Source organism: Cricetulus griseus, chromosome 7 (genome assembly GCF_003668045.3).
Source record: "Cricetulus griseus strain 17A/GY chromosome 7, alternate assembly CriGri-PICRH-1.0, whole genome shotgun sequence".
NCBI classification, from domain to species: Eukaryota; Metazoa; Chordata; class Mammalia; order Rodentia; family Cricetidae; genus Cricetulus; species Cricetulus griseus.
Window position 1 is genome coordinate 76,204,944 of NC_048600.1, and position 26,771 is coordinate 76,231,714.

The window sequence follows — 26,771 nt, forward strand, 5'->3', positions numbered from 1 at the left end:
TCTTATATAATTTTTGCTATCTTAATCTGTTTTTTAGTATTCTTACCGGTTTCCTTTTTCTTGATTCCCACTGGCCCAATAGTATGTGGTGAAGTGTGTAAGCTGGGAGGGGGGAAATGTCTAAGCAACCCTGCCTGAGAAACTGAGGTAGCCGGTGGGGTATTTTGAAGTTTAAAGCTGATGTTCATTTTTTGTCAAATTTGAGTGGAATAAACAGGTCTTTTTTTTTTTTTTAACCAGGTATTTCTTAATCAAACAGTTGCTTTTTTCATTTTGTTTTGTGTGTAGATCTGTGGAACCAGTGCATTGATGAGAAATGGTGTCTCAAATCTCTCTCTCATTTACTTACTTACATGTGTATTTATTTGTAGACAGAAGTTTCTGTCCCACCAGGTCCCACAGCCATTTAATCCCAAATAAACATACAGAGGCTTATATTAATTATAAACTATTGGGCTGATGGCTCAGGCTTCTTATTGGCTAGCTCTTTCTTAATTATTAACCCATTTCTATGGGTTATGTGTATCTCCACGTGGTCTTGACTTACCAGTGATGCCCAGGTCTCTTGCTTCCTCAGCAGCTACATGGCACCTCCTCGACTCCACCTACTACCTTTCTCTCTGTGTGTTTGGATTTCCCACCTGGCTAAATCCTGCCTGTCTATTAGCCAAAACAGCTTATTCATCAACCAATAAGAGAAACATATATTCACAGCCTAAAGGTTTTTTGTCTCTTTATTATTTCAGCTGTCTCTGTTGTAGTCAGAAACCAGAACTGCAAGCAAAGCCTAGGCTCTTGCCAAAGATACTTTCCAGGGAAGATGAATTAGAGGTCTATGTACAGGTCAGCAGGCATTTCTCCCCAGGTCCATTAGTCCATTCCCTGTTGCTATACCTAGGCTGAGCACTTTATAAAGAAAAGCAAGGAGGTATGTATTGCGGGGGGTACCAAGACAGGAGAGTCTCTGGAGCTCACCAGCCTGCTTTCCTACCTACCTAAATCGGTGAGCTCTAAGTGCAGTGAGAGACATTGTCTTAAAAATAAGGTGAATGGGCAGTCAGGATGTTCCAGGGGGTAGAGACAGTTGGCAAAGGCTTGACAGCTTTAGGGTCCCCCAAGGTGGCAGGAGTGAACTGAGTACCCAGAGTTTTCCACTGGCCCCCACCTCCATGTCATGGTTCATACATGTCTGAATATACTCACTCTCTGTCTCTGTCTCAATTTCTCTCTCTCTCTCTCTCTCTCTCTCTCTCTCTCTCTCTCTCTCTCTCCCTCCCTCTTACATACAAATAAATAAAATTTAAAAAATAATGATAAAACATGACTGAAAAAGACATCCAAGGTCAACCTTTGGCTTACACACACACACACACACACACACACACAAACACACACACACACACACACACACACACACACACACACACACACACACACACACACACACACACACACACACACACACGTGTACACACATTCACACAGACACCACACACAGAAGCAGTTCATTTACGTCTAGAGGAACAGAGCATAGCACCAGCATTAGCTTAGCTCAGTCTGCTGAAGGCCTCGTGGTGGGCAGTATCACTATATGTTTCAGAGAGAAGAAAGAATTTTTAATATGTTTACCTCACAGAAAAGATAGCCACTTGAGAAGGTAGGTGTGCTTTTTAGGATCTGAGCACACAGAATATATCAACACCCTATGATAGGCATCACATAAGTAGGTATAAGAGTTAAAAATTAAGTTTAAATGGCAGTGTGGTGGTGTTTAATTCCAGAATTTGGGAGGCAGAAGCAGGCAGATCTCTGTATAGTGAGTTCCAGGACAGTCAGAACTTAGTGAAACCCTGTCTTCAAAGATAGATAGATAGATAGATAGATAGATAGATAGATAGATAGATAGATAGATGATGTTGCTGAGGATGGTGACTTACCCCTGTAATCCTACCACTTGGGAGGCAGAAGCCTGTCAAGATTTCAAGATCAGTCGGGCAGTGGGCACTCTCAAGGCAAAGGCAGGAGGATCTCTGTGAGTTCAAGACCAGCCTGGTCTACAAGAGCTAGTTCCAGTACAGGCTCCAAAGCTGTACTTTCGGAGAAACCCTGTCTCAAAAAAATAAATAAATAAACAAAAAGAAAGAGTTCAAGGTCATTCTCAGCTACAAAGGTAGTTTCTAAGCTAGCCTGGGCTAAGTCATACCTTATCTCAAAAAAGGCAAAACAAAAAACAAAACTTGAATTGCTGGTGAATTTGTCTTCATGTATGGAAAAGTTTGGACATAATGCCAGGCTCAAGAAGAGAAAAAAGTATTTTAAACAAAAGTGTTGAGTAGAGAAATAGCTCAGAGGCACTTGCTTTTCTTCCAGAAGACCCAGGTTCAATTCCCAGCACCTACGTGACAACTGACATCCACCTGTAACTCTAGTCTGAGAGGATCTAACACTCTCTTCTGGTTTCCCTGGGCACTGTCCACACATGTTGCACAGACAGACATGCAAGCAAAACAGGCCATATACAGAAATATTTTAGAAGTCAAAGAAAACATTGTCAAAACTACAGTCTCCTACTAGGAATTAAAGTTGATTTAAAGTACCTTCACTTTTGTTCTTCCCATGGGCCATTTGACCTGGCCTTAGTGCCACTGTGGGTCAAGTATGCGGGCCGCTGCAATGTAGCATGACATTACCAAAGAGAAAAAAGTGAGAAAAAAGGCCTTGATCCTTTCACTGTTCCCTCTCCATTTCCAGGAGGCATATGTATCTGCTTAGATGGTAATAGCCCCAAATGAATCTGCATTGAATATTATTTTTCCATTTTCTTACTCATGAAGTGATTGTTTGGGGAAGGAAAAAAAAAATGTCTAGCCACAGAGGCTTGTGATTTCAGAGGCTTAATTTTATCTCCCTAAGGTTAATAACATAAAGTTTGGTTGAGGATTTTCTGTTAGTATAAGTTGAACTTGGTCTTGGGATTGAATTTGTCTTTTTTTGTTTGTTTGTTTGTTTGTTTCAAGACAGGATTTCTCTGTGTAGCTTTGGCTGTCCTGGAACTCAATCTGTAAACCAGGCTGGCCTTGAACTCAAGTTCTGGAAGTAAAGGCATGTGCCACTACCACCTGGCTGCAATCAAATTTCTTAAAACTCTTCATCTGTTACTATTTTCTTAGTAAGCACACCCAGAAATCTAGAATGGCTGTGTATTAGTGTTATTTCTGTTGTGATAAAATACATTGATGAAAGCAACTTAGGGGAGAGGGGTTTATTTTAGCTAAGTCCAAGTTAAAGGCCATCTTTAGAGGTGAAGTCAGGGTGGCAGGAACTTGAAGCTACTCATATCAAATCCACAGTCGAGAGTGGAGAGCTATGAAAACATGCATGTGTGCTTGTGCTCAGCTAGGTCTCCTCTCCACCCTGTCCAAGGCCCAGCCTGTGAAATGGTGCTACCCACATTCGGGGTGGGCTTTCTACTTTAATGAACCCAATCACAAGTTTCCCATAGGCCTTCCTACAGGCCAACACAGTCCAGATGGTTCCTCATTGAGACTGTCTTTGCAGGTGATTCCAAATTGTGTCAAGTTGAAGGTTAAAACTGATCATCACAAACAGTTTGCTTTAAAATACTTTTTTCTCTTACTAAAAATACTCAAGGGTTAGTGTAATGACTCAGCAGTAAAGATTCTTGATAACCCAAGTTCAGGCCCTGGGATCCTCATGGTGAAAGGAGAGAACTGACTCCTGGAAGAAGTCTTCCGACCTCCACATCATTCACGCACGCGTGTGCACGTTTATGAATGCACACATACTTAGTGTAAATGGGGAAAAAAGTATCCAAGTTGAAGTGCTGGAGTATCACAATATGGAACAAATTATTTTGTTTTCTACACAGTTGTCTTCCCACACAAGCCAGAAGTGTGGGTCTAATTCATTTGGATCTTAGGTCCTTAAGAGTTTTTAAGGCCATGGTAGCAGGTCATTGCTCCACTGGAGTTTTAATTCTGGAAGGCTGTGGTATCATCATTGTGAATTAACCCTCGAGAAAGATGATGTCTGGATTATGATGGGGTAGTGGATGTATGAAGAAGATGAACAGTTGACACGTATGGGCTGAGCCTTAGGCCAGTCTCAGGACATATGCTGCATAACAGAGACAAGTGGTCTCTGTGTTGTTGAAGGATGAGTATAAGGTAGAAGAACTTTTGAGAGTAATTTAGCAGAACCCATCAAATTTATTCCACATATGTAGCAATGTGTATGTCAGGATAGTTATTACAACAGTGCTTATAGCAAAGCCTGGCCGCAGCAGAAGCAGTTTGAGCATTCTTAGTGGGCCTTCTTGTGCTAGTAGAAGAGAATGAAATGCACACTGGTGATGGAAGAAGAGAGGATGTCAGCTGTTTGTCATGTGATGGATGCTGTTCTGAGTGCTTTACCTGTGGCAAGTACACTTAATCTTGATTACAATCCTCTGGGTTCCATATTGTGTTGTTTTTCTTGTTACTGTGGTAGAATGCCTGATAAGAAGCCACAGGCAAGATGAGACTGTTGAGAACTTCAAAAGTGGCCAATGGGGCTGAGGAATGAAAATTTTATGTGATAATTTCAATTAATTAATGACTATTGTATTGGTCAGTGTGGATGGAAGCAAAAAAGACTGAACTGTATGACTTTCAAACCCTACCTTTGCAAAGCCTCTGCAGCAGTGTTAGTTGGAGGAATAGTTTCCGTAGCTAGCCATTGCAAAACCACCGATACAACCCAGTCACTTGGGAAGAGACGGGACACTGAAGGCCAGAAATGGTGAGTCATCTTCCTGGAGTCATAGTCACACCACTGCTTTTATGACAAAGGAAAGAGGTCACAATCTGAGTTGTTTTTCCCCTCATTTAGGTAATAAAGGAAAGAAAGAGCAAGCCTAGACTTTTGTCTCCTGGGTTCCCAGAACTGTGTAGGGAACCCTGGCAGTGACTTGCTCATTCTTTGAGGGCAGCCACATCTTTTCCCCTCTACTTTCCAGACTCCAATATGTCTTGTCCTGCCTACTGCTTCACATCTGGTGTGCTATAAAGGATAGGGGCTGTGTTTCATTATGCTTGAATGTCCCTCAGCACTTTATTCACAAAGAAGCTGGTTATAGCTACGGATACAATAGCCACAGGCAGATTCCACCCTGTGTGGTTTGAATATAAAGTATCCCCAATGGCTTGGGCCCAGCTGGTGGTGCTATTAAGTAGTGATTGAATTATGGATGTATGGTCAAGCTCATAGCTAAATGGGTTTTAGGAGGCAGGGCCTAGTGGTAGGAGTCAGTCATGGGGGTGGGACTTTGAAGAGTATATCTTATTCTTACCTTTGACTCTCCTTTTCACCCTGACTTCCAAGAAGTGAGTAGCTTTCCCTCTGCTGTAACCTTGCCGTAGGCATAAATGGTAGGCTGTGGTCATGAACCCAAATGAACCTTTCTTCCTTGTTTTCTCCAGTATTATGTCACTGTTAAAACTGACCAATTAATACTTCCCACCTAGAGAGTTGAATCATTAGTAAAGATGGTTTCTTTTCCATCCCTTGGGTGAATTAGTGAATGTAGATAAACCTCAGCTAGAAGGAACTGAGGAGTTCTGGGATGCTCAGCCATAACTGAACCTGGAAAGTGAATACCAGTACAGCTGACAGATAACAATGTGATTTTTAGAAAAAGTAACTAAAGAAGAGTAAAGTTAGTTAAAATAAGGTAACTGAGTCCAGTGGTGGTGGCACATGCCTTTAGTCCCAGGACTCGGGAGGCAGAGGCAGGCAGATCTCTGTGAGTTCAAGACCAGCCTGGTCTCCAAGAGCTAGTTCCAGGACAGCCCCCAAAGCCACAGAGAAACCCTGGAAATGTGGTCATAATCACAGCTAAGAGCAGAGAAGATATATGTCTGCACGCCCACTTGTAATCTTGCCTACACTCCACGTGATTCCAATACTGTTACACAGCTCAGGAACCCCTGCCTACATGCCAGCCATGTGGGCTAGACCTTCCCACGGACAGGCCCACAAGCCAACGCCTTGCAGATAATTTCTTCCTGGGATCCTCTTTCCAGATGATTCTAAGTTGTAGCAGGTACCAAGGGAGCATGGTAAAAAAGTGTTCTAGTCATCTGTTGCTAAATAGCAAACCACCTAAAAGTTCATGGATAGAAAAACAACAGTATTGATATTTTTTTCCCAACAAATCCACAATTTAGACTTGATTTCTTTGCTCCACAATGTCTGGAACTTCCCATGGCCAGAGGCTAGGTCAGTTAGTCTGTGCTGAGCTCCTCCATAGGTTTCCCCATACCTTGGAGGCCCAGAGTTTTCCATGTGTGTTGGGTAGAAATGGTAAGATTTTGTATGACCTGCCTGGAAAGTCCCGGGAGTCAGTTCCTGCATATGCAATCCCATTACTTAAGGCCACTCTAGATCCAAGGAGAGTGACTAGGCTTCCGAACTGCCGGTTTCAGATTCTGTAACTATGCATCTTCATCCCTCGTGAGACTGAACATCACTTTCTGTGTTTAAGACAGATTGTCTCTTTGGTGTTTCACTGGCTCATGCTGCCAATTTTCACTTGACCTATCACTTATTAAGACATTCTAGTTATTAGTCATTTGCTGCATACACTGTTCTTAATTTTTGTCATACAGAAACTTAATTATATAGTTAACTTTTCAGTCTTTTTACATGTTTCAATTTTGTGCTTTCAGTGCCTTAGTTCCCCAAGATTTTAAAGCTTATGTTTTTCTCATAATACATTGAAATTTTGTTAGGTTTGTTTTTTTGATTTATCCACTGACAGCTTGTTGCTAAACAAGAGTCTGCCTGGACAGTTTCCACACTGTAGCATCGAGAGCTGGCATGGGAGCCAAACAAAACATAGTGGTGGAAGAAACTACAGCCAGAGGGGGCAACAGGGCAGCTGTTGTGTGTGCGGGACCAGTCAAAAGGAGGGAGCCATGCAGAGAGACGGCGTCTAGGTGTCCATAAGTCCATGGTGAAGGGCTATGTCATAGATGTGCAGGGCAGGTTCTCCAGATGACCCAAGACTGGAGCAGAGAAGCTAGAGTTCAACAGACACACATGTTTCTCCAAGGCAAGGACTAGCTTGCTGACACACGTGCAGGACAAGGGGTGTAGGCCATATTTGCTTCTGTTTCACAGGAGCCCAGCTATTTGTGCTTATACTGTTGTCTTACTTCATCTTCAAAGTAGGTTTGGTCTCCCTATGCTGATATTATATATCATATATCATATGTCATATGTCATATATTATATTCCTCAGGGAGGAATGGACAACTTTTATCCTCTACATCTATAAAGTGTTAGTTTTACAAACCCCAAAATAAAATGCCTCAGTCCAATAGCAGGGTTGTGACAGTGAAGCTCTGTCTCCCTGAGACATCCCAAGAGTGAGGACATTTAGATCACCAGGCCTAAGACAGCTGGCTCCTGAGAATGAACATACAGTGTATTCTAATCTGTTTTCTGTCTTCTCCACAGAAGGTTTGCTCATTTCTTTTGGTCCGTTTTTCAGCTTCAGCCCTTAACGTCACATATCAAGGGCAGGAGCTTTGAGCTCTTCAGAGAAGATGGAGTAGTGGAGAAAAGGTCATTGCCAAACCCAGCTGTGTCCTCAGTGGGATTGAGCTCAGGGCACATTTCAATCATGTTCTGCAGTTTCTTTCCCCTGTGGCTAATGTTTCCACCAGATGTTGGTGTTTCTAGGCAACACAAAGCAAGTAAGATGAATCTTGTTGGAGCAAATGGTCTAAGTGGTAGGGTTTGCTTTTCTTCTGTCCCACTCCATCACCCCTCCGGAACCATATTCAGCTACTCCAGGGGCAGCCTTGGATGTTCAACAAAGTTAGGGCCTTAGCTTCTTGTGTATAGTCAGTGTGTTCATTTTTCTCACATTTTTTTTGTTTTGCTGAGAAATTTTCCATACCTTATAACTTTGTTTTTACAAAGAATCTCTAGAAAAGTAGCCTACTTTAGAGGTGCTTGAAATGTTAACTCTTACATCTGAGATTTCCTTTCATAAAAAAGCATTTGGAAGCCAGATGGTGGCTTTAATCCCATCCCTCAGGCAGGTAGAGGTAGGCAGATACCTCTATGTGTCCAAGGCCAGCTTGGTCTACAGAGTGAGAGTTTCAGGATAGTCAAGGCAACAGAGAATCCCTGTGTCAAAAAAACAAAACAAAAAAGCAATTGGGAAGTAGAGGCAGGTGGATCTCTAAGAGTTCTAAGCTAGCCTGATAGACATAGGAAGTTCCATGCTAGCCAGAACTATATAGCTCATATCTCCAAAAGTAAACCTGGGCTAACCTTAGGAAGCCTAGTGTGGTAATTTGAATGAGAATGTCCCTCATAGGCTCATGAGTAAATGCTCAGTCCCCAGTTGGTAGAACTTCTGGGGAAGGATTAGGAGATGTGACCTTGTTACTGGGGCCAGTCTTTCAAAAGAGCAGTTGCCATTGCTAGGTGGTCGTGAATCAAGATGTGAGCTCTCAGCTGTTCCTTGTCTCCCATCAAGGACTCTAACCCTCTGAAACCATAAACCCAATTAAATGCTTTCTTTTATAAGTTGCCTTGGCCATGTTGTTTATCACAGCAATAGAAATGTAACAAGACACCCAGATATTTTGTTCCTTTTGCTTCCTTCTCAGTGAGGACACCTATTCCTATCTTCTGTCCCCTAGGCCTCTCTGAGATTCTACAGCTCGTAGCATTCTGTAAATGGGCTTACAGGGGACAGTAATGCAAGCCTTGTGGCTTTTCCAGTATGACACAAAGGGAAGCCATCTGACAAAGCAATCAGCTCACCTGTGTTGATTTCTCTTCATCCACATAAAACAAAAACAATGAGCATGAACAAACTGTGCCACACGATTCCAGGGGCTACCTCATTCACAGAAACCTATCTCAGTGATTGGTAGTGAAGCCACTTTTGCAGTCATCACAGAAAGCAATCTTTGAGACATGTATTGTTCACACTCTTAGTACTCAAATGGAATTAGAGACCATTTCAGGGCTCAGTGGTAGAGCACTTGCCTTCCATGCACAAGGTCCTGGGTTCAATATCCAGAACTGAAAAAAAGAAAAACACAAACACAAAAGAAACCATTGACAAAAACCTAATTTCTTAGTTCTCTTAAACTCCTAGAAGCTAGGATCATTCCAAATAGGATTCAGGGAAGGCTGAGGCTTTCTTGGTAATAAAAAGGGTGAGGTTTTTATTTGACAGTTTGATGATCCTGGAGTTGGTATAAATAATAATGCACACCATAGCTGCTTTGCCTACATCTCTACCAGTGTCAGAACAATAAAAAGTCTTAAACATGGGGAACAGTTTACATGTAAGAGAAACATTCCCTGGCCCAGATGTGGGATTTGAGTTCCTGACTAGATTTGGAATTTCTAAAACAAGCCCTTGCATGGTTTCCATGTGTACCTACCTGCTACTGATGTATGTCTGCATTAAAATGTCTAGGGTTTGGTTTATCTTTTGGGGGGGATCTTGGGGGGACAACATTGAGGCCAGAACCTGGGGACTCATGCATGAGACACAAGTAGTTTATCAGTGGACTACCCCAACTCTGAGTTAAATCCTCAGTGCAATCAATGAGTCAATCAGTCAACCTAGAAAACAGGCAGGTCTGCTGGCCACAGTCTATTCTGAAACATCTATAACCCTGCTCTCCCAAGGGGATGGGTGATTTTGTTTAACGTTTTTTTCCTGAGATTATAGTACTAGTGTATTGCTCATTCATAGTCATAGATCAAGAGCTGTTCTTAATGGGGATTTCATTAACCTAGTATTTAGATGAATTTGGGATGTCCTCTCAGAATGCTTCTGAAGATTATCCCAATAAAGGAAAATGAAGTTTCATATTGTTGTCTTTCAAAAGACACAATTACAACAAATGTAATTATAGAACTAATTCATTCTTGTTCAGAACAGCCTCCGTTCTACAAAATAGAACACGAGCCCCACTGGCAGGCTGGTGGTTGTGTAAGGTAGAAACAGGGAAAGAGAACCAGTGTAAACAACACAACTCATGGAGTGACATCCAACACTTCAGGGTACATTTACATAGATCAGAAAGCAGAGGAGACTGCCATATTTTTCTGAGATGCCCCCGAGTGACTGTCTCTCTTTGACTTAATTAGTGCTTGCTGGAACCTACTGTAAGTGCTTTATCCAAATCAATGACTTTTGTTCACTGTTAGGAATAAAATAATAAACTCAAGAGACTAGTGGAAATAAAGCTTTTAGTTTACAATTCTGCAGAAAGGGATGCCATCAAAGAGAAAGGACAAAAATGACTGGTGCAGCACTAGTTTCTAATGTCTCCAGATTTGGAGAAATTCCTTTCCTCTTCTGTCATAGTCCAAACTTGCCCCTTCCCAAATTCCCCATCTCATTGGCTTAGAACACAGCCCTTGTCTAATGAGTATTTGGACTTGAGGCAGCCCCCTTCTCTGATCATGGGCTCAGTCGTGTAGCTGAGTACCTGTAGCCTCCCAACTCTCATGAGTTCTGAGACAATCCAGTGGCAGCCACTAGCCAGGGGAGGAAGGGGTCTGGGTCTCCTGCTTCTCTGTGACTGATGAACCCTTAAACACACCTCATATTGAAAATGGACCGTCTCAATCTATTTCTTGCATCACAGAATGACAAATAACATAAAATACATGTAAATAAAGATAGCATTTGGGAATGAGAAAGATGTACCAAGTTTATTAAAATGTAGGTATAAACTTGGGAAGGAAAGAAGGACAGACAGACAGAGAATCTGGCCACTTTGGACTCACATGTTCCTCAGCCAGGTCAGCTTCACTACAGTGTACTCCGTCCCACCGGCTTGATTCTGGTCAGCCATGGTTCTTAGTTCTTTAACGCACAGGGTGAAAGAATGAAAGCTCAGTCTACACCCTCTCCCATCCCCACCATTTGTTCTCTTTTCTCCTACATGCGAGTAAAGCAAACTGCTAGGTCTGCTTCCAGTGTTGTCACAGGCAGAGTCCCTGTAGAGGTCGTCCTGCCCTTGCCCTGGCCCACTGCTATTTTGCAGGGTGGTGTCCATAGTGAGTAACACGTGAATTTCAGAGTCCCGTGGGCCTGGAATTCTGATTTGGCTCTGACACTGGCAGTATTTCTTTGTGCTGCAGCTCTTGTGTATATGAAATGGGTGCGACACTACTTACTATATATGGCAGTTCTGAGGAGTAAAGGAGAATGTGCTCAGTGGCAGGCACATCAGAGGCTCAATTTGTGTTACTACCCTGGCCATCCCACCATTTTTGGAGCCTGAGGTTTAAGCGGCTCTCATCTTGATCACTGAGCATTTGTCTTCACGTATGAAGGCAGCTTCTGTTGGAAATGACATGATGGGTATCTGTGCTGCCTGTGGAAGGACAGTTTCCCAGTGTGCTGCCCTGATTGTCCCCATTAATTCAGATGCCAGGGTCATCATAAAGAATAAACAAGAAGTCTCCTGAAATGAAAGCCTGGCTTTCCTTCCTCCAAGTCACAGGTGCATGAGATGGGTATGGAGATGTGGTCTCAGGTACCTGTGTGTATAAAATGTTCTGGTGCTTTGGAAAAGAGAAAGATAAAGTTTCAAAAGCTTTAAGTAGGGCTGGGTGGTGGTGGCGCAGGCCTTTAATCCCAGCACTTGGGAGGCAGAGGCAGGCGGATCTCTATGAGTTCGAGGCCAGCTGGGTCTCCAGGACAGTTCTAGGACAGCCAGGGCTGTCTCGAAAAAAAAAAACAAAAACAAAAACAAAAACCAAGACAAAACTTTAAGTAAGGACTAGAGAGTTGACTCAGTGGTAAGAATGCTTGTTGCTCTTACAGAGGACCTGAATTTAATTCCCAGCACCCAAATTACAGCTTGCAACCATTTGTAACTCCAGGCCCAGAGGATCTAAAGCCTGATACTGGCCTTCAAAGGCACCAGGCATGCATTTGGTGCACATACATAAATGCAGGCAAAACACTCATTTACACAAAATAATAAAATAAAAATTTTAATTTTTTTAAAAAATAAAAGTTTTAAGCATAAGGCTGAAGACCCAGTTGACTCAGACTAACACAGAACATTGTGCAAGCAAGATGGCTTAATGAGTAAAGGCACCTGTGGCCATTCCTGATGGCCTGAGTTTGATCCCTGGAACCCAGATGGTAAGGGAGTTACTCCTGCAGGGTGTTCTCTGACTTCCAAATATGCAACATACCATATGTGCATATATGCATGTGCTTGAACACATACACATTAATAAATAAATGTTTAAAAATGTGACTGCATGCGAGGAAAAGGAGGAAGGGCATTTAATTAGTGCAGTTGTTCTCTGTCTTTCCCAGGCGGGCCTGTGTGTGTCTCCTGGAGCTCCCCTCCTGGACTCTGTTGTCCATATACAGGGTTTAAGTACCTCAGCCTTTGGGTGTGTAGATGGGTGCACTGTCAAAGCCCATTTCTTTCCTCTGCTTTTGTAGCACATATATTTCTTCAGAAAATATAAAGCCCAGGTGTTTTCCAGACTCATTGGGTAGCCTGAACTCAGAGATGTGGAAATCAGAAATCCAAATGCTCAGCTTTCCAGTGGCCTTGACGACTACACAGTTGACCTGACAACCGAGATGGGCCCTATTACACCAGTACTGGAGAACAAATCATTCTTTAAAATTTAGTTGCTGCTGGGCGTTGGTGCCTTTAATCCCAGCACTCAGGAGGCAGAGGCAGGCGGATCTCTGTGAGTTCGAGGCCAGCCTGGTCTCCAGAGCGAGTGCCAGGATAGGCTCCAAAGCTACACAGAGAAACCCTGTCTCGAAAAACCAAATAAATAAATAAATAAATAAAATTTAGCTGTTGTATAACACTTAGCTAAAGCCTAACAGTTAAAGCCTAACATGCTTTTTCTTGCTAAAACATAAAATGTTTTTAAAAATACATTACTTAAAGAAAATTGAATGAAGCCTGTCAGTGGTGGCACACACCTTTAATCCCAGCACTCAGAAGGTGGATCTCTGGGAGTTCAAGGCCAGCCTGGTCTACAGAGTGAGTTCCAGAGAAACCCTGTCTCAAAAAAGAAAGAAAGAAAGAAAGAAAGAAAGAAAGAAAGAAAGAAAGAAAGAAAGAGAAAGAGAGGGAGGGAGGGAGGGAGGGAGAGAGGGAGGGAGGGAAGGAAGGAAGGAAGGAAGGAAGGAATGTCAAATGCACAGGGCTAAGTCAAGAAAGAAAGAGAAAGAAAGAAAGAGTGAAAGAGAGGGAGGGAAGGAAGGAAGGAAGGAAGGAAGGAAGGAAGGAAGGAAGAAATGTCAAATGCACAGGGCTAAGTCATTATCCCCTTCCTCATCTTTGAGGAGTAATAGAGCCTAGTCCAGCAACTCTCAACTTGTGGGTCACAACCCCTTTGGAGGTCCAACAACCCTTTCACAGGGGTCACCTAAGACCATACCAAAACACAGATATTTACAGTACAACTCATAATAGTAGTAAAATTACAGTTATGAAGTAGATACAAAATAATTTTATTATTGGGGGGTCCCAGTAACATGAGGGACTGTATTAAAAGGTCACAGAAATAGGAAGATTAGGAACCACCAGCCTAGAGGATCAGCCCCAGATGCAGGCAATTGTCTGAGCCTGTGAGGCTTATTCCCTGAACCAAAGCCATCGTGCAGTTCTTCCAAGCAACAGGGATGTCTCTGTCCCACTTGCAGAGCAGAGCAGTATCAGTCCTAACTAAGACTGCTTATGGGACTTGTTTGTTGTCAAACTTTAATTGCACTGTGCCCTAAAAGGATTGGGAGCTAAGTAGGCTCTTTTACTCAATATGACCATTTACTTATAATCTAGTTGGTACCATGTAAATATAGCAACTTATAAGCACATATAAATGGTATGTATAAACAGTCATATATAAAGGTAGAGTCTTTAAAAGATTTTGTATATCTTGGCAGTTTTAGGTTTGACTGTTGGTTAGATCCTATTTTATAAAGGCATGAGCAATTCTTAATCCAAAATCTATACTTTTTTTTTTTTTTTTTTTGAGACAGGATCTCACTATGTGGCCTTAGCTGACCTGGAGCTCTCTGTGTAGACCAGGTTGTCCTCAAATCCACAGAGATTTGCTTGCTTTTGCCTCCTGAGTGCTGGGATTAAAGATGTGCCACCACCATCCCTGACCCAAAAATCTGTACTTTAAAATTTTGTAAATTTATTTTAAAAATAATTTTGATGTAAATAGAAAATCAGTAAATTTAAAGACATAGACCTTAGCTCGATTGTTGATAAGGCTTAAAGCAGACCAGGTAGACACCAATGGCTTGGTTTAAAAAAAAGAAAAAAAACTCTCCCCCCTCCCCAGACAAGGTTTCTCTGTGTAGCTCTGCCTGTCCTAGAACTCACTCTATATACCAGGCTGGCCTCAAACTCAGATATCTTCCTGTCTCTGCCTCCCTAGTGCTGGAATTAAAGGCACATGCCACAACTGCCTGACTAAAAAAAAATTTAAGCCTCTAGTTTAAATTGCACAAGATAAAAATCTTGAAAAACCCTCCTTTTTGAAGGTAGAGAGAGCATATGTGTAGAAAGACAGTAGTTGTTTTTGTTGTTGTTTGTTTAGAATAAACAACCTTTTGTTAGATTTTCAGGTTTGTTTGTTTGTTTGTTTTACTTTACATGTATGCATGTTTTACCATTCTGTATATGTGCCACATGTGTTCCTGTTATCCTTAGAGGACAGAGAGGGTGTCAGATCTGGAACTCCAGTCACTGACCCACAAATAACCACTGTGTGGGTGCTGAGACCCAAACCCAGTCCTCTAAAAAAAGCAGCCTGTGCTCTGAACTGCTGAGGCATCTGTCCAGCCCCAAGGCAATGAATTGGGTGGGGGGGGGGTTGTTGTTTTGTTTGGGTTTTGGTTTTTTGAGACAGGGTTTCTCTGTAGCTTTGGAGGCTGTCCTGGAACTAGCTCTTGTAGACCAAGCTGGTCTTGAACTCACAGAGATCCGCCTGCCTCTGCCTCTCTGCCTCTCTGCCTCTCTGCTCTCTCTGCCTCTCTGCCTCTCTGCCTCTCCTCTGCCTCTCTGCCTCTCCTCTGCCTCTCTGCCTCTCTGCCTCTCTGCCTCTCTGCCTCTCCTCTGCCTCTCTGCCTCTCCTCTGCCTCTCTGCCTCTCTGCCTCTCCTCTACCTCTCTGCCTCTCTCTCTGCCTCTGCCTCTCCCTCTGCCTCTGCCTGCCTCCTGAGTGCTGGAATTAAAGGTGTTTGTGTCACCACGGCCCGGCTTCTGTTGTTTTTTTGTTTTTTGAGACAGGGTTTCTCCATGCCCTAGCTGTTCTGGAACTTGCTCTGTAGATGAGGCTGGCCTTGAACTCACAGAAATCCACTTGCAAGGCAATGAATTTTAATTTCAATGTTATAACTGTAAAAGTTCATCTTAGAAATATCAGATGTTGGGCTGGAGAGATGGCTCAGAGGTTAAGAGCACTGGCTGCTCTTCCAGAGGTCCTGAGTTCAATTCCCAGCAACCACATGGTGGCTCACAACCATCTATAATGAGATCTGGTGCCCTCTTCTGGTGTGCAGATATACATGGAAGCAGAATGTTGTATACATAATAAATAAAATCTTTAAAAAAGAAATATCAGATGTTATTATCACCTTAATATTTAATAATTCAGCCATTGTGTTATGTATAAATTTACCCAAATTTTTAACACTACTGTCCCCACCACAAAAGGAAATTTAACAAATATTTGTCAGACATGATTATCATTTTTACATGTCCTACAGCTTTAGTAAAAGCTTCATATTTAGCATGTGTATTTTAAGAATGTATTTTAAGAAATCCACTACAATTAGTCCAGCATATATTTACAGTGTACTTTACCCAGGACATCCCAACTAACATGAAACATTCTTATGTCCTATTATTTTTGGTTACCTATGACTATTACACAAATGAAATAAAAGTAGTATTATTTTTAAAGAAGTTTGGGGAAAGAAATCATTATTTAAAATCTGTATCCAATATCAAATTTTATAACCTAATGAAACTTTTATGATTCCAATAAAAGTTGTTTTCTATAAACAAATAGCACTGTAAGATTTTTATAAAACATTTAATAGACCCAAAGATACTCTTTTAATGGGCTTCAAGAAAGAAAGTGAATGCCTTACTTTGTAAGTATATGCTTGTATGGCTTTTTAATACATCCCCCAAATAGTCACATTTACACACATCTCTGTGCCATCTTGTATGGCATCTCTGAGAGTTGGAGGTCAGCCTGGTCTACACAGTGAGTTCCAGAACAACCAGGCTACATAAAGAGACCCTGTCTCAAAAAAAAAAAAAAATAGAGACCATTGGTTCACTTATTTGGGAAACTCAGGAGTCAGACTGAGTCCTATTTCCTGTTGTCCCAACATAGGAGAGTATGCAGATAATTATGTGGAAACACATATGAACACACATGACATAATTACATAACAAGACAAGAAGTTCCATGTCTGTCTTTGGAAAGGGGTCTGTCAGTCCATCTGCCTTTTGTTCATCTGTCAGTCTGCCTTAAGTACCTGTCTCTAGTCCTGTAAGGTGTTTGTATCTGGGATGGGTCCTTCAGGTTTCTCTGAGCCTGTGGAACCTGAGGTTCCTGTACAATTGAAAGTTCTTAGGCTGACAACCAATTGTGTTGGGAAGTTTTAGAAATAATTTTTTAAGGAAAATTAGAGCAATAGGGCCAGCATAAGGGGAAAATTGTGTTCATTCAGAAAGGCTGCAGGAAGACAAGAGCTGCTGTAAAAAGGACAGAACCGGGTTTGGAAGTCCCCATAAGACAAGGTAGAATCAATACAGGAGACAGATAGACATGCCCAGTGTGTACCGGATTCCTAGTGCTCTTTCAGGGGCCCCCAGAGAAGGGTCTTCATAGTTTTGGTTTTTGTTTTTTCTGCTCAGTCTGTGTGGTTGAACATGGACTCTAGTTGTTCCTGAGTATCCAAGCATCCTCCTTAGAGGCATGCTGTAAACGTAAGAGCGGACAGGTGACAAGAAGCTTTACTCCTGTGTGCCCTGTGAGACTTGGTTCTCTTCTTTTGTTACTTTCTTTGGTGTCAATGATCCTGGGAGAGAGTTACTGTTGTACAGAGCTATCCTCTAAGCCAAACTGCCACCGCCTCCATGAGCTCAGCTGTGCTTGTTGCAAAGGATCCTTCCAGCGGGACTAGTTGACTGCTGGCTCTCCCTTGTAAGAGGAAGGATTCGACCCTCATTGGAGTAGCTAGCCACGTCTCCTGACCAGGTGTATGCAGTTCTGCCTTAACTGCGTGTGGCATCAGGGAGGGGCAAGAAGTAATAGGACTGGAAAGGACTTAGTGAGGTGGGCTCCATCTAGGTGGCCATAGAAGAGTTGTCGTCCCCACTGGGTTCGGACTTCCCAGTGTGGCTGCTTTAAGGCCACCCATGCTCCTGCCCACAACCCCTACACATTGCTCTGTAGGTACGCCTAATTAGCTCATTGGTTCCTCATAATAAACATTGCACCTCATTAGTTTGTCACTGGGATCTTTGGAGGAGGGGTGGACATTGTTTTATCGCCTCCAGGGGAGGAATTTTACCAGCAGCCAGATTGACCCTTATATAAGGCACTTTAGATCACTTCCCTTGATTTTTACAAAGTAGGTCCAGCTGTAGGATGATATTAGAGTTTAAGATTTTGTCTTTTGGCTAATTTCCCCTTTTTCTGTGTTGAGGCCAGACAGTATTACAGTAAATTATTAACCTCTGGGTTTTTTTGTTTTGTTTTGGTTTGGTTTTTGGTTTTGTTTTTTTTTTTTAGATCCTCAGGATCAGACTTATCCCAACTCTTGAGGCTATGTAGTAGCTTGTTGTCCAAGGAAACAGAAGGCAGATTTCCCATAATGATATGAAGGCAGATTTCCCGTAATGATCCCAAGGAGATAGAGACAAGTGCTAGAGGAACATCTAAGGTGGAGTGGAAAGGGGCATCCTTGTGCCTACACCAGGCCCTCAGAGAGACCAGGCAGAATGCCCTGCTTTCTGTCATCTCACTCTATCCCAAGTGTCTGTGGAGACACACATGAGTGTAGCCACAAAAGCTTTGGAAACACTGATTTTGTGGACTGGAGAGATGGCTTAGTCGTTTAGAGCACTTGTTGCTCTTGCAGAGTACCTGGGTTGGATTCTCATCACCCACCTGGTGGCTCACAACCATCCATAACTGTAGTTCCAGGGGTCATGTGTCCTCTTCCTGCCTCCACAGGCAACGGGCATGTACATGGTACACATATACACATGCAGGCAAAACACTAATGCATAGAAAATAAATAAATTTTTTAAAAGACAGTAGAAAATACTGGCTCTGTTCCAAATGCTCTTGTGCTTACTTTCCTCCAGCCAAGACATTTTGTATGTGTGTGTGTGTGTGTTTCGGGTGTTTAACAATATTTATTAAATCTCTGAGTTTCATACAATTTCATACAATTCATTTTGAACGTTCACCATCCTCTCCCACTCATCCCAACTATCCTCTCTACCTCCCTCCCAACTTTGAGATTTTTTTTTTCCAAGTTAGGATTCTATCACTGTAGTAAAGACTTTGACCAAAAGCAACAGGAGAGAGGGGTGGGAGAAGGAAAGGGTTTATTTGGCTTACCCTTCCACATCACAGCCCATCATCAAAGGAAGTCAGGGCAGGAACTGGAGCAGAGACAGTGGAGGAACACTGCTTACTGACTTGCTCCCTGTGGTTTGCTCAGCCTGCTTTCTTATAGAATCCAGGACCATCTGCCTAGGGACTGCACCACCCACAGTGAGCTGGGCCCTCTCACATCAATAATTAATCAAAAAAAAAAAAAAGTCACACAGACTTGTTTTCAGGTAACCTGATGGAGGCATTGTCTCAACTATGCTTCCTCCTTCCAGATAACTCTTAGGTATGTATCAAGTTGATAAGAAACAACCAGCAAAGAGCTCACCACTCTCTCTCTCCTGTCTCTCTCTGCCTCTCTGTCTCATCTCTCTCTGTGTCTGTCGTCTCTCTTTAGTCTCTCTCCCTCCCTCCCTCTCTCTCCTCTCTGTCTCTTTCTCTATCTCTCTCTGCCTTTCCCTCCTCTCCCTCCCTCTCTCTCCTCTCTCTCCTTCCCTTTCCTCTTCCTCTCTCTGTCTCATTCTCCCTCACTCTCTCAGTCCTCTCTCTCTGTCTCATTCTCCCTCACTCTCTCAGTCCTCTCTCTCTCTCAGTCCTCTCTCTCTGTCTCATTCTCCCTCACTCTCTCAGTCCTCCTCTCTGTCTCATTCTCCCTCACTCTCTCAGTCCTCTCTCTCTGTCTCATTCTCCCTCACTCTCTCAGTCCTCTCTCTCTCAGTCCTCTCTCTCTCTCTCTCTCCCTCTCTCCCTCTCTCTCTCTCCCTCTCTCTCTCCCTCCCCGCTCCCTCCCTCCCTCAAACAGTGTTAGAAGTGGCTTCCATCTCATGGTGTGGGCTTTAGAGCTAATCAGAAAGTTGTTGGTCACTCCCATAACATCTCTGCCACTATTGCAACAGCAGGTGTATCTTGTCAGGCCAGCATTCATTGTAGCTTGTGGGGTTCACAACGGAATGAGAATTATAGATGTTTTCTCCTTTGAAAGCATGCCACATGACAGCTAACAACTATCTGTAACTCCAGTCCCAGGGATCTGACACCCCCCACACAGACAAACATGAAGGCAAAATATCAATGCACATAAAATAAAAATTAAATAAATAAATAAATAAATAAAATAAAAAGGCCAAGTCATAGCATGACCAAAATTATAGTTTCCCAGTTCAGACATTGTTTTGTTTTATTACTTTTTCATATTTTTTAAAGAGCTTCTTAGGATAAAGATCTTATTCCACTGAGGATTTATCGTCAGAGAAATAGTCAACTGTGGTATTGTTTAAATCTTGTCCAGCAAGGGGGTCACATAGACCCCAAAGCATTCCTTATAGGCTTTGCCAATGCCCCTGGTTACACTCCAGGACTTGACATTAAACCCTTGCTGAAGACACCACATACTTGAGTGGCAGAACATGGAAAAATCAAGCTGGTACTCAGCTGGCTCATGTCTTTGACAGTGCAGTGTGGGGTTAACACTAGCTTTTCTCTCTCCACAGAACATTGATATCACCAATTTCAGCAGCAGCTGGAGTGATGGGCTGGCCCTCTGTGCTCTGTTGCACACCTACCTGCCTGCCCACATCCCATACCAGGAGCTGAACAGTCAGGAGAAGGTAAGTCACTGCCTGTGCCACCCAACTTCTCTTCCAGGAGAGACAGCAGAACTTCTGTGACAGTGCATTACCGGGGGGGGGGGGGTTTGAAAGAAAATGACCCCCAAACTATTAAAATGTGGCTTTGAACCAGGTATTGGTGGTGCACTCCCAGTACTCCGGGAGGCAGAGGCAGGCAGATCTCTGTGTGTTAGAAGCCAGCCTGGTCTACAGAACAAGTTCCAGGACAGGCTCCAAAGCAATACAGAGAAACCCTGTCTCGAAAAACCAAAAAAAAAAAAAAAAAAAAAAAGTGGCTAAAAAAGTGGCTTTGTTGAAGTAGGTGTGACCTGTTGGAAGAAATGTGTCACTGTGTGGGTTGGGCTTTGAGGTCTCCTAAGTTTAAGCGTCACGAAGTGTAGTAGACAGTTCACTTCCTGTTGTCTGTGGATCAAGGTATAGAACTCTCAGCTCCTTCTCCAGCACCAGGTCTGCCCGTATACTACCGTGCCACCATGATAATAATGGACTAAACCTCTAAAACCATAAGCCAGCTTCAATTAAATGTTTTCCTTTAGCTGGGTGTGGTAGCCCCCCCCCCCTTGATCCCAGCACTCAGGAGGCAGAGGCAGGTGAATCCCTATTAGTTCCAGGACAGCCAGAGCTACACCGAGAAACCTGTCTCGAAAATCAAAAAGAACAAAACGTTTTCCTGTATAAGGGTTGCCACGATTATGGTGTCTCTTCACAGCAATAGAAACCCTGCCTAAGACAGTGTGGGAGGCTTAATAGAGCTAGGGCGGACATCAGGAAGGGCACCGGGAACAGAATGTGACTGCATTGTCGGGTCCTACCCTCAGCTGCCCTTCTCAGTGCATGCCATTTGTTACCAAGAACAGTGTGTCCCAGTTTGCCGTGGTCACTGATAGGGTCCTGTCACCTGCTTTCTACAGAAAACCCTGGTCTAGCCGTGACCTTTTTCAAAGTCTCTTCCAGTGCCGAAAGTGGAGCCAGGAGGGGTAGCAGAATTCCCTTTGCTTAAAGGAGATCCATCTTTTTTCTATTAAGCTAATTGGATTAGACTCACCCACATTCCAGAGAGTGTTGTGCTTTATAAAAAGTCCACCAATGTAAATGTTAGTCCCACCTAACTATATAGACTAGGCTGGTGTTGAACTCACAGAGATCTGCCTGCCTCTGCCTCCTTCATCCCGGGTCCAAGGTATGTATCACCATATCTTGGCTAATCTCATCTTTTAAATACCTGCCTAGAGGGCAGGCAAGATGATTCAGCAGGTAAAGGCACTTGCTCCCACGCTTGACAACCTGAGTTTAATAACCAGGACCCACATAGTAGAAGGAGAAAAGCAACTCCCATAAATGTCCTCTAATCTCCACACATGAAAACTTGCATAAACACACACTCTCTAAATAAATAGATAAAAATGTAATAAAAATTCTAAATAAATGATGTTCAGCTAAATATTTAGATACCAGACATAGCCAAGTTAGCACACACAAAAATTAACCACTACAGAGTATCTTACAGGACGGGCAGTGTAGCTAATGGCAAAGCACTAGTCCAGCATGTACCAGATCCTGGTTTAATTTCTAGTACTAAAAATGTAATTTTTTCAAAACATTTCCATATGGAGTGCTTTATAAATTTTGAAACAGGCTGAGTAAGATCATGCAATATTTAGGAGGAAAAAATAAGCAGTGTATCATGTTAAGTCTGAGATGTCTAAAATATGCAAGTGTTACATTAGGCAGGCAAACAACAAATCTGGAGCTCAGATGGGAATCAGAGCCAGAAGAATGGATGTGGGAGGAATCCAGGAAGATTTGGCTATATGGCAGGACTTCCTGAGATGGAGCAGTGTTCTTAATTTGCACTCCCCAATAATGTTGGAAGGGTAAATATAGATGGAGTATGAAACTGTGAAATTGAAGATTAGCCAGTGCCCCTGATCTTAATGGAACTGTCTTAAACAACTTTCATGACTATAACAAAATTCCTGAGACTGTGTATGTTATCAAGAAAAGAGGTTTATTTAGAACTCTGAAAGCTGAAATTCCAGGCTGTCATACCGGATTGACCCCCCATGAGGCTCTCATAGTGGGTAGTATTACAGCAGTAAGACCATGTGTGTGGGAGAGGGGTGCAGGGTAAGACAGGGAGCCAAAGAGATTCAGAGGCCAACTTTGCTCTTTTTATAATAATTTGCTCTCACGGGAAGTAATCAGCATCCCATGAGAATTGCATTGATCTCTTCAGAGTAAGATTCCCAGCCACCTGCTTTGCCTCCGCATCCTAAAGGTTCCATTACTTAACACATATGTTGCTGGCCAAGCTTTCAGCACATGAACTTTCTGGGCCACATTCAAGCCCTGTCCACAGCACAGTAGAAGCACAGGGAGGACCCACCACAGGGAACTAGAGAGGAGCAGAGTGGGGACCATAAGCCATCAAAGAGGCCAAGGGCACAGCAGGGCATCTGATTGTAACCTAGGAGTCATTCCCTCCCCACCCTCTTGATTTCCCATTCCCTTCCTTTCTGGTGTGATGTTAGAAAATAATTATGTAAATAGTGAGCATAACAAATTTCAAAATAATCAGCAGGCCTTCCTAAAATGGCCACACACGTTCTAAAAACTGAGTCTTCCTGAAAATGGCGTTTCTCTGTAGTCAACAGGCCTGGCTTCTTTGTCCTCCAATCAGTTCAGCTCTGTTGGAAAATAATGGGCTAACGAGTGTTTGCTCTCACACTTTGTATCATAAGCATTGCTTCCTGGTGACCAAAACCCCTTGTCTCACTCTGGATCCCTGAGACTCCTGCACCAGGCACCCTGCCAGCTGCCCAGTAGCCTCCTGCAGATGTGGAAATGTGCATCAGGGCAGGCTGGCAGCAGTATTCTTGTTTCTGTTACCCTTACAGGGCAGGGGCTGCTGTTTCCCACACATCTGGTTGAGTTTATTTTTCTGGGTCTTTGCTGATGTCATCAAGGAGTGCCAGTGATGAAGAACCACTATAAGGCAATGAAGGAATCAACGTCATGTACCAGGAGTGTCACGTTCAGATCTGTTTGACTTCATAGCACCCCTGTCAACTCTAGTTGAGTTTGAGTTCCAGCACCTAGGACTTGGAGTTACCACTGGCCCACTACTCCCTGAAGTCCCATCCTGGCTGAACCCTAAGTGGAGAAGCAATGGCTATGGCTCGGGATGTCATGATTAGGGGTGGGGTGCACTGAGAGAGGCCAAATCCATCCGTTACAGAGGAGGATTGTCAGAATGCCCTGTCAACAGACACCCATCAATTTCCCTGATTTGACAGTACTACTGGGTAGGTTCTCCCAGAAGGGACATGTTTGAGGTTGGGCTTCAAAGGGAACGTAACTACTCCAGACCCTTTTGGGTGAGTGAACATGGTTCAGACTCTGCCCTGTGTGGTCTTGTGTACTCAGTATGAGGGGTTGTTGATTGGTTGGTTATATTGTGTGGAATACACAATGATGAAGCCCTGGACTTAATCCCCAGTACCAAAGAAAATTGATTAGTTCAAAATTAAAAATAAGAACTGAGCACAGTGGTACATGGCTATAAACCGAGCACTTTGGAGGTGGTGACAGGAAGATGAGGAAATCAGTGCCATCCTTAGCTACGCAGTAAGGTCAAGGCCAGCCTGGGCTACATGAGACTGTCTCAAACAAACAAGGATATCTTGTATGGTATTAAAGGAATATGCAATCACAGTGTACATTACAGTTGCTGGAAGGTTTGGGTGAGGTATTCGTTTTCATTAGAAATACAGTCTTTAGATGTCAGCTATAGAGCTCTTCCACACAGCCCAGAGTCAAGCTGTAGAGTGGAGAGTGATTGCATTTATATCTGAAATTGAGTATGAGCATGAGTCAAATCCTTTCTCCCACTTATTTGCAGAAAGATACTGCACCGGTGTGGTCTTACCCGCCAAGCTGGGACCAAGTTCTGCATCAGATAGGAATAGATTTTCCTGAACTGGAAGGTCCAGGCTCGCACAGGGCAGACACTGAAGAATGGCCTCTCACTCTGTCCTCACCTGTATGGCAGAGCTTCCACTGAGACAGAGCTCAGGGCCTGAGGACATTAGGTCTCCTCCCCAGACTCTTCATTGGGCATTCCCCTCTTCTGCTCTCTGGCCTCAGAATGGCAGCCACAACAGTGCATAGTGGAAGGGCATTGGGATGGTGACCCCTGGTCACTGGTGTCCCACCTCCATCAAAATGAGCAAAAATCATTTTAACGAGCAAAAAAAAATCACCCCTATCATGTTCCATGTTATGCCATTTCAGTGCTTTTTGAGGCAGTTCTCCAACATAGACTGTTTATTCTGCGTTCAATTTCTTAGAAAACATACTTTCATTTGAATCCTTCTAGAGGGTCTTAGCAGAATTCTAATTAAAATATTTGGGTTAGAAATGCCTTCTCTTTAGACCTTATTAGTAACCCAATAATACAAATTAAAACAGCAAAATACAGTGTTTAGCTTGACACATTGGGCAGGTAAGGATGGGGGATAAGAACATGATTCTTGGAGCTGAAAACGGGGTGCCTTTTTAGGAACCAGTTTGGCATTGCAATCTCATGAGCCATAAAAACTGTTTGTATCTTGGCTTCCTGCGCAATGTAACCTAACCTAAAAGCTGGCCTGTGAAAGGGACTTTAAAATAAGAACAAAGATTCCATTAGCACCAAAATGGGACTCACTCCCCTAGTGTGCACTGGAAGGACCCATTTCCCCACTTATGTTCAACAGAGCAGAGCAGCTTAACAGAAACAAGGGTAAGGTTTCCAGTTCTTGTCCATCAATCTCCCTAAGTGTCAAGGAAGAGGCTGGTGGACTGGGCAGTATCACCATGGCTCAGCCACTTCCCAAGGTTACACCACAGGCTAGAAGAAAGCATGTGTGTATAGACACATCTGCTTTTCCTCTGACAGCGTTTATACATCAGCAAGTTGACTTCAGTGTCAAGCTGCACCATTTGGTCCAGGGCCAAATGTTTAGATGGGGCAGAGTGAAGACCGTGGGAAAATGGAAAAATAGAAAATTATATATATATATATATATATATATATATATAAAAGGACTTGAATTCCTAAATTCCAGTGATCCTCTTCCCTTAACCTCTTACATAACTGGGGCCACAAATGCATCCCAGCTTATGTATAAAATTTAAATATGACTGTGGTAGAGTGCTTGCCTAGCATACATAAGGTCTGGGTTCAATCGCCTGTACTGGGGAAGAAAAAAAAACCTAAATGTATCAAATTGCAAAATTATACATAGGACATAAAGTGAGAACATGTACTTAAGAACTCTCTAGGTACTTAAAGCATCTAGTTAAATATCTAAAACTTAATGGTGTTCATATGAGTTTTTGAGGTGGGGTGGCATGACAAATAATTTAGATTATCTGTACAAAGAGATGTCAGAGAACAGCCAAGAGGGATCTTGGAACAAAGCCCAAACTAGGGCTCAGTGACTCCTGTGAACAGTACTGCTCGAGTTCTAAGGGGGAATTATTTTCAGCCTAGAATTCTCTGTCCAAGAATTCTCATAATCAAGCATGATGGTAGGAAGAAGATCTTTTTGTATGTGAGTCTGGAAAATGTTTTTCCTCTATAGGCCTTCTCAATAATGTACTCCAGGGAAATGGGCTATAATCCTACAGTTGATAAGTGGCTCTGGAGGGTTCTTGGTGGTAGAAAGACTTCTTTGAATAATAATAATGGCTAAGAGCTTCAGAGTTTGAAAAGGAGAGAGCAAGAAAGGATATAAGGACACCCTGTCCAAATGTGAGGCAGATCCTCCATGTGAGGACAGAAAAGCAGCAGGCTGCGAGGAGTTAGGAATTTCACACAAACACTAGAGTGAATAAAACGAAAACAAAAGCCAGATGATGCAGGACAGTTTTCTCAGTAAGAGAAGCCAGCACAAACTATAGGGGAGAAAACAAATGTGGTGATATCTTGCTTGTACAAATAAAACTTGTCTGAAGATCAGAGGATGAAGCTTGCCACTAGCTAATCATAGATATCTGGAGGTCTGTACAGACAGGAAGTGAGATGGCTGGGCAGAGACAGAAAGAGATGGCTAGGCATAGAGAGGATGTAAGTGGGAAGAAACAGGAACTCAGGCTCTTTTCCGCTGGGAAGCCAATGAGATAAAGGTGGCTTTGGCTTGCTCCTTCTTCTCTCTGGTCTCCCAGCATTTTCCTCTATTTCTGACTCTGGGTTTTTATTATTTCGACCAAATAAGAACTCCTTTTACAAACAAACCTTAGAAGAAAGGTTGGGACCAAATCTCAACAAGTTGTCCTCTGACCTCATAGGCTCGCCATGATGTGAGTGCATTCACACAGAAGTCAATTTTAAAAAGAAATAGTGGTGTAAGAAGATTGCAGTCACCAAGAAATCACTAGAGGAAATAAAGACAAACTAGAA

The 26,771-nt window shown here is 42.9% G+C and overlaps 1 protein-coding gene across 3 annotated transcripts in view; it reads left to right on the forward strand.

Annotated features, from left to right (window-relative positions):
- Nucleotides 1-26,771, forward strand: part of Specc1 (sperm antigen with calponin homology and coiled-coil domains 1) — a 268,476-nt gene that overhangs the window by 228,212 nt on the left and 13,493 nt on the right. For all 3 annotated transcript variants that reach the window (XM_027427222.2, XM_035447835.1, XM_035447836.1), the window contains one exon: nucleotides 20,189-20,305. In XM_027427222.2, coding sequence (XP_027283023.1) covers nucleotides 20,189-20,305 — 117 coding nt within the window. The remainder of the gene's footprint in view (nucleotides 1-20,188; nucleotides 20,306-26,771) is intronic.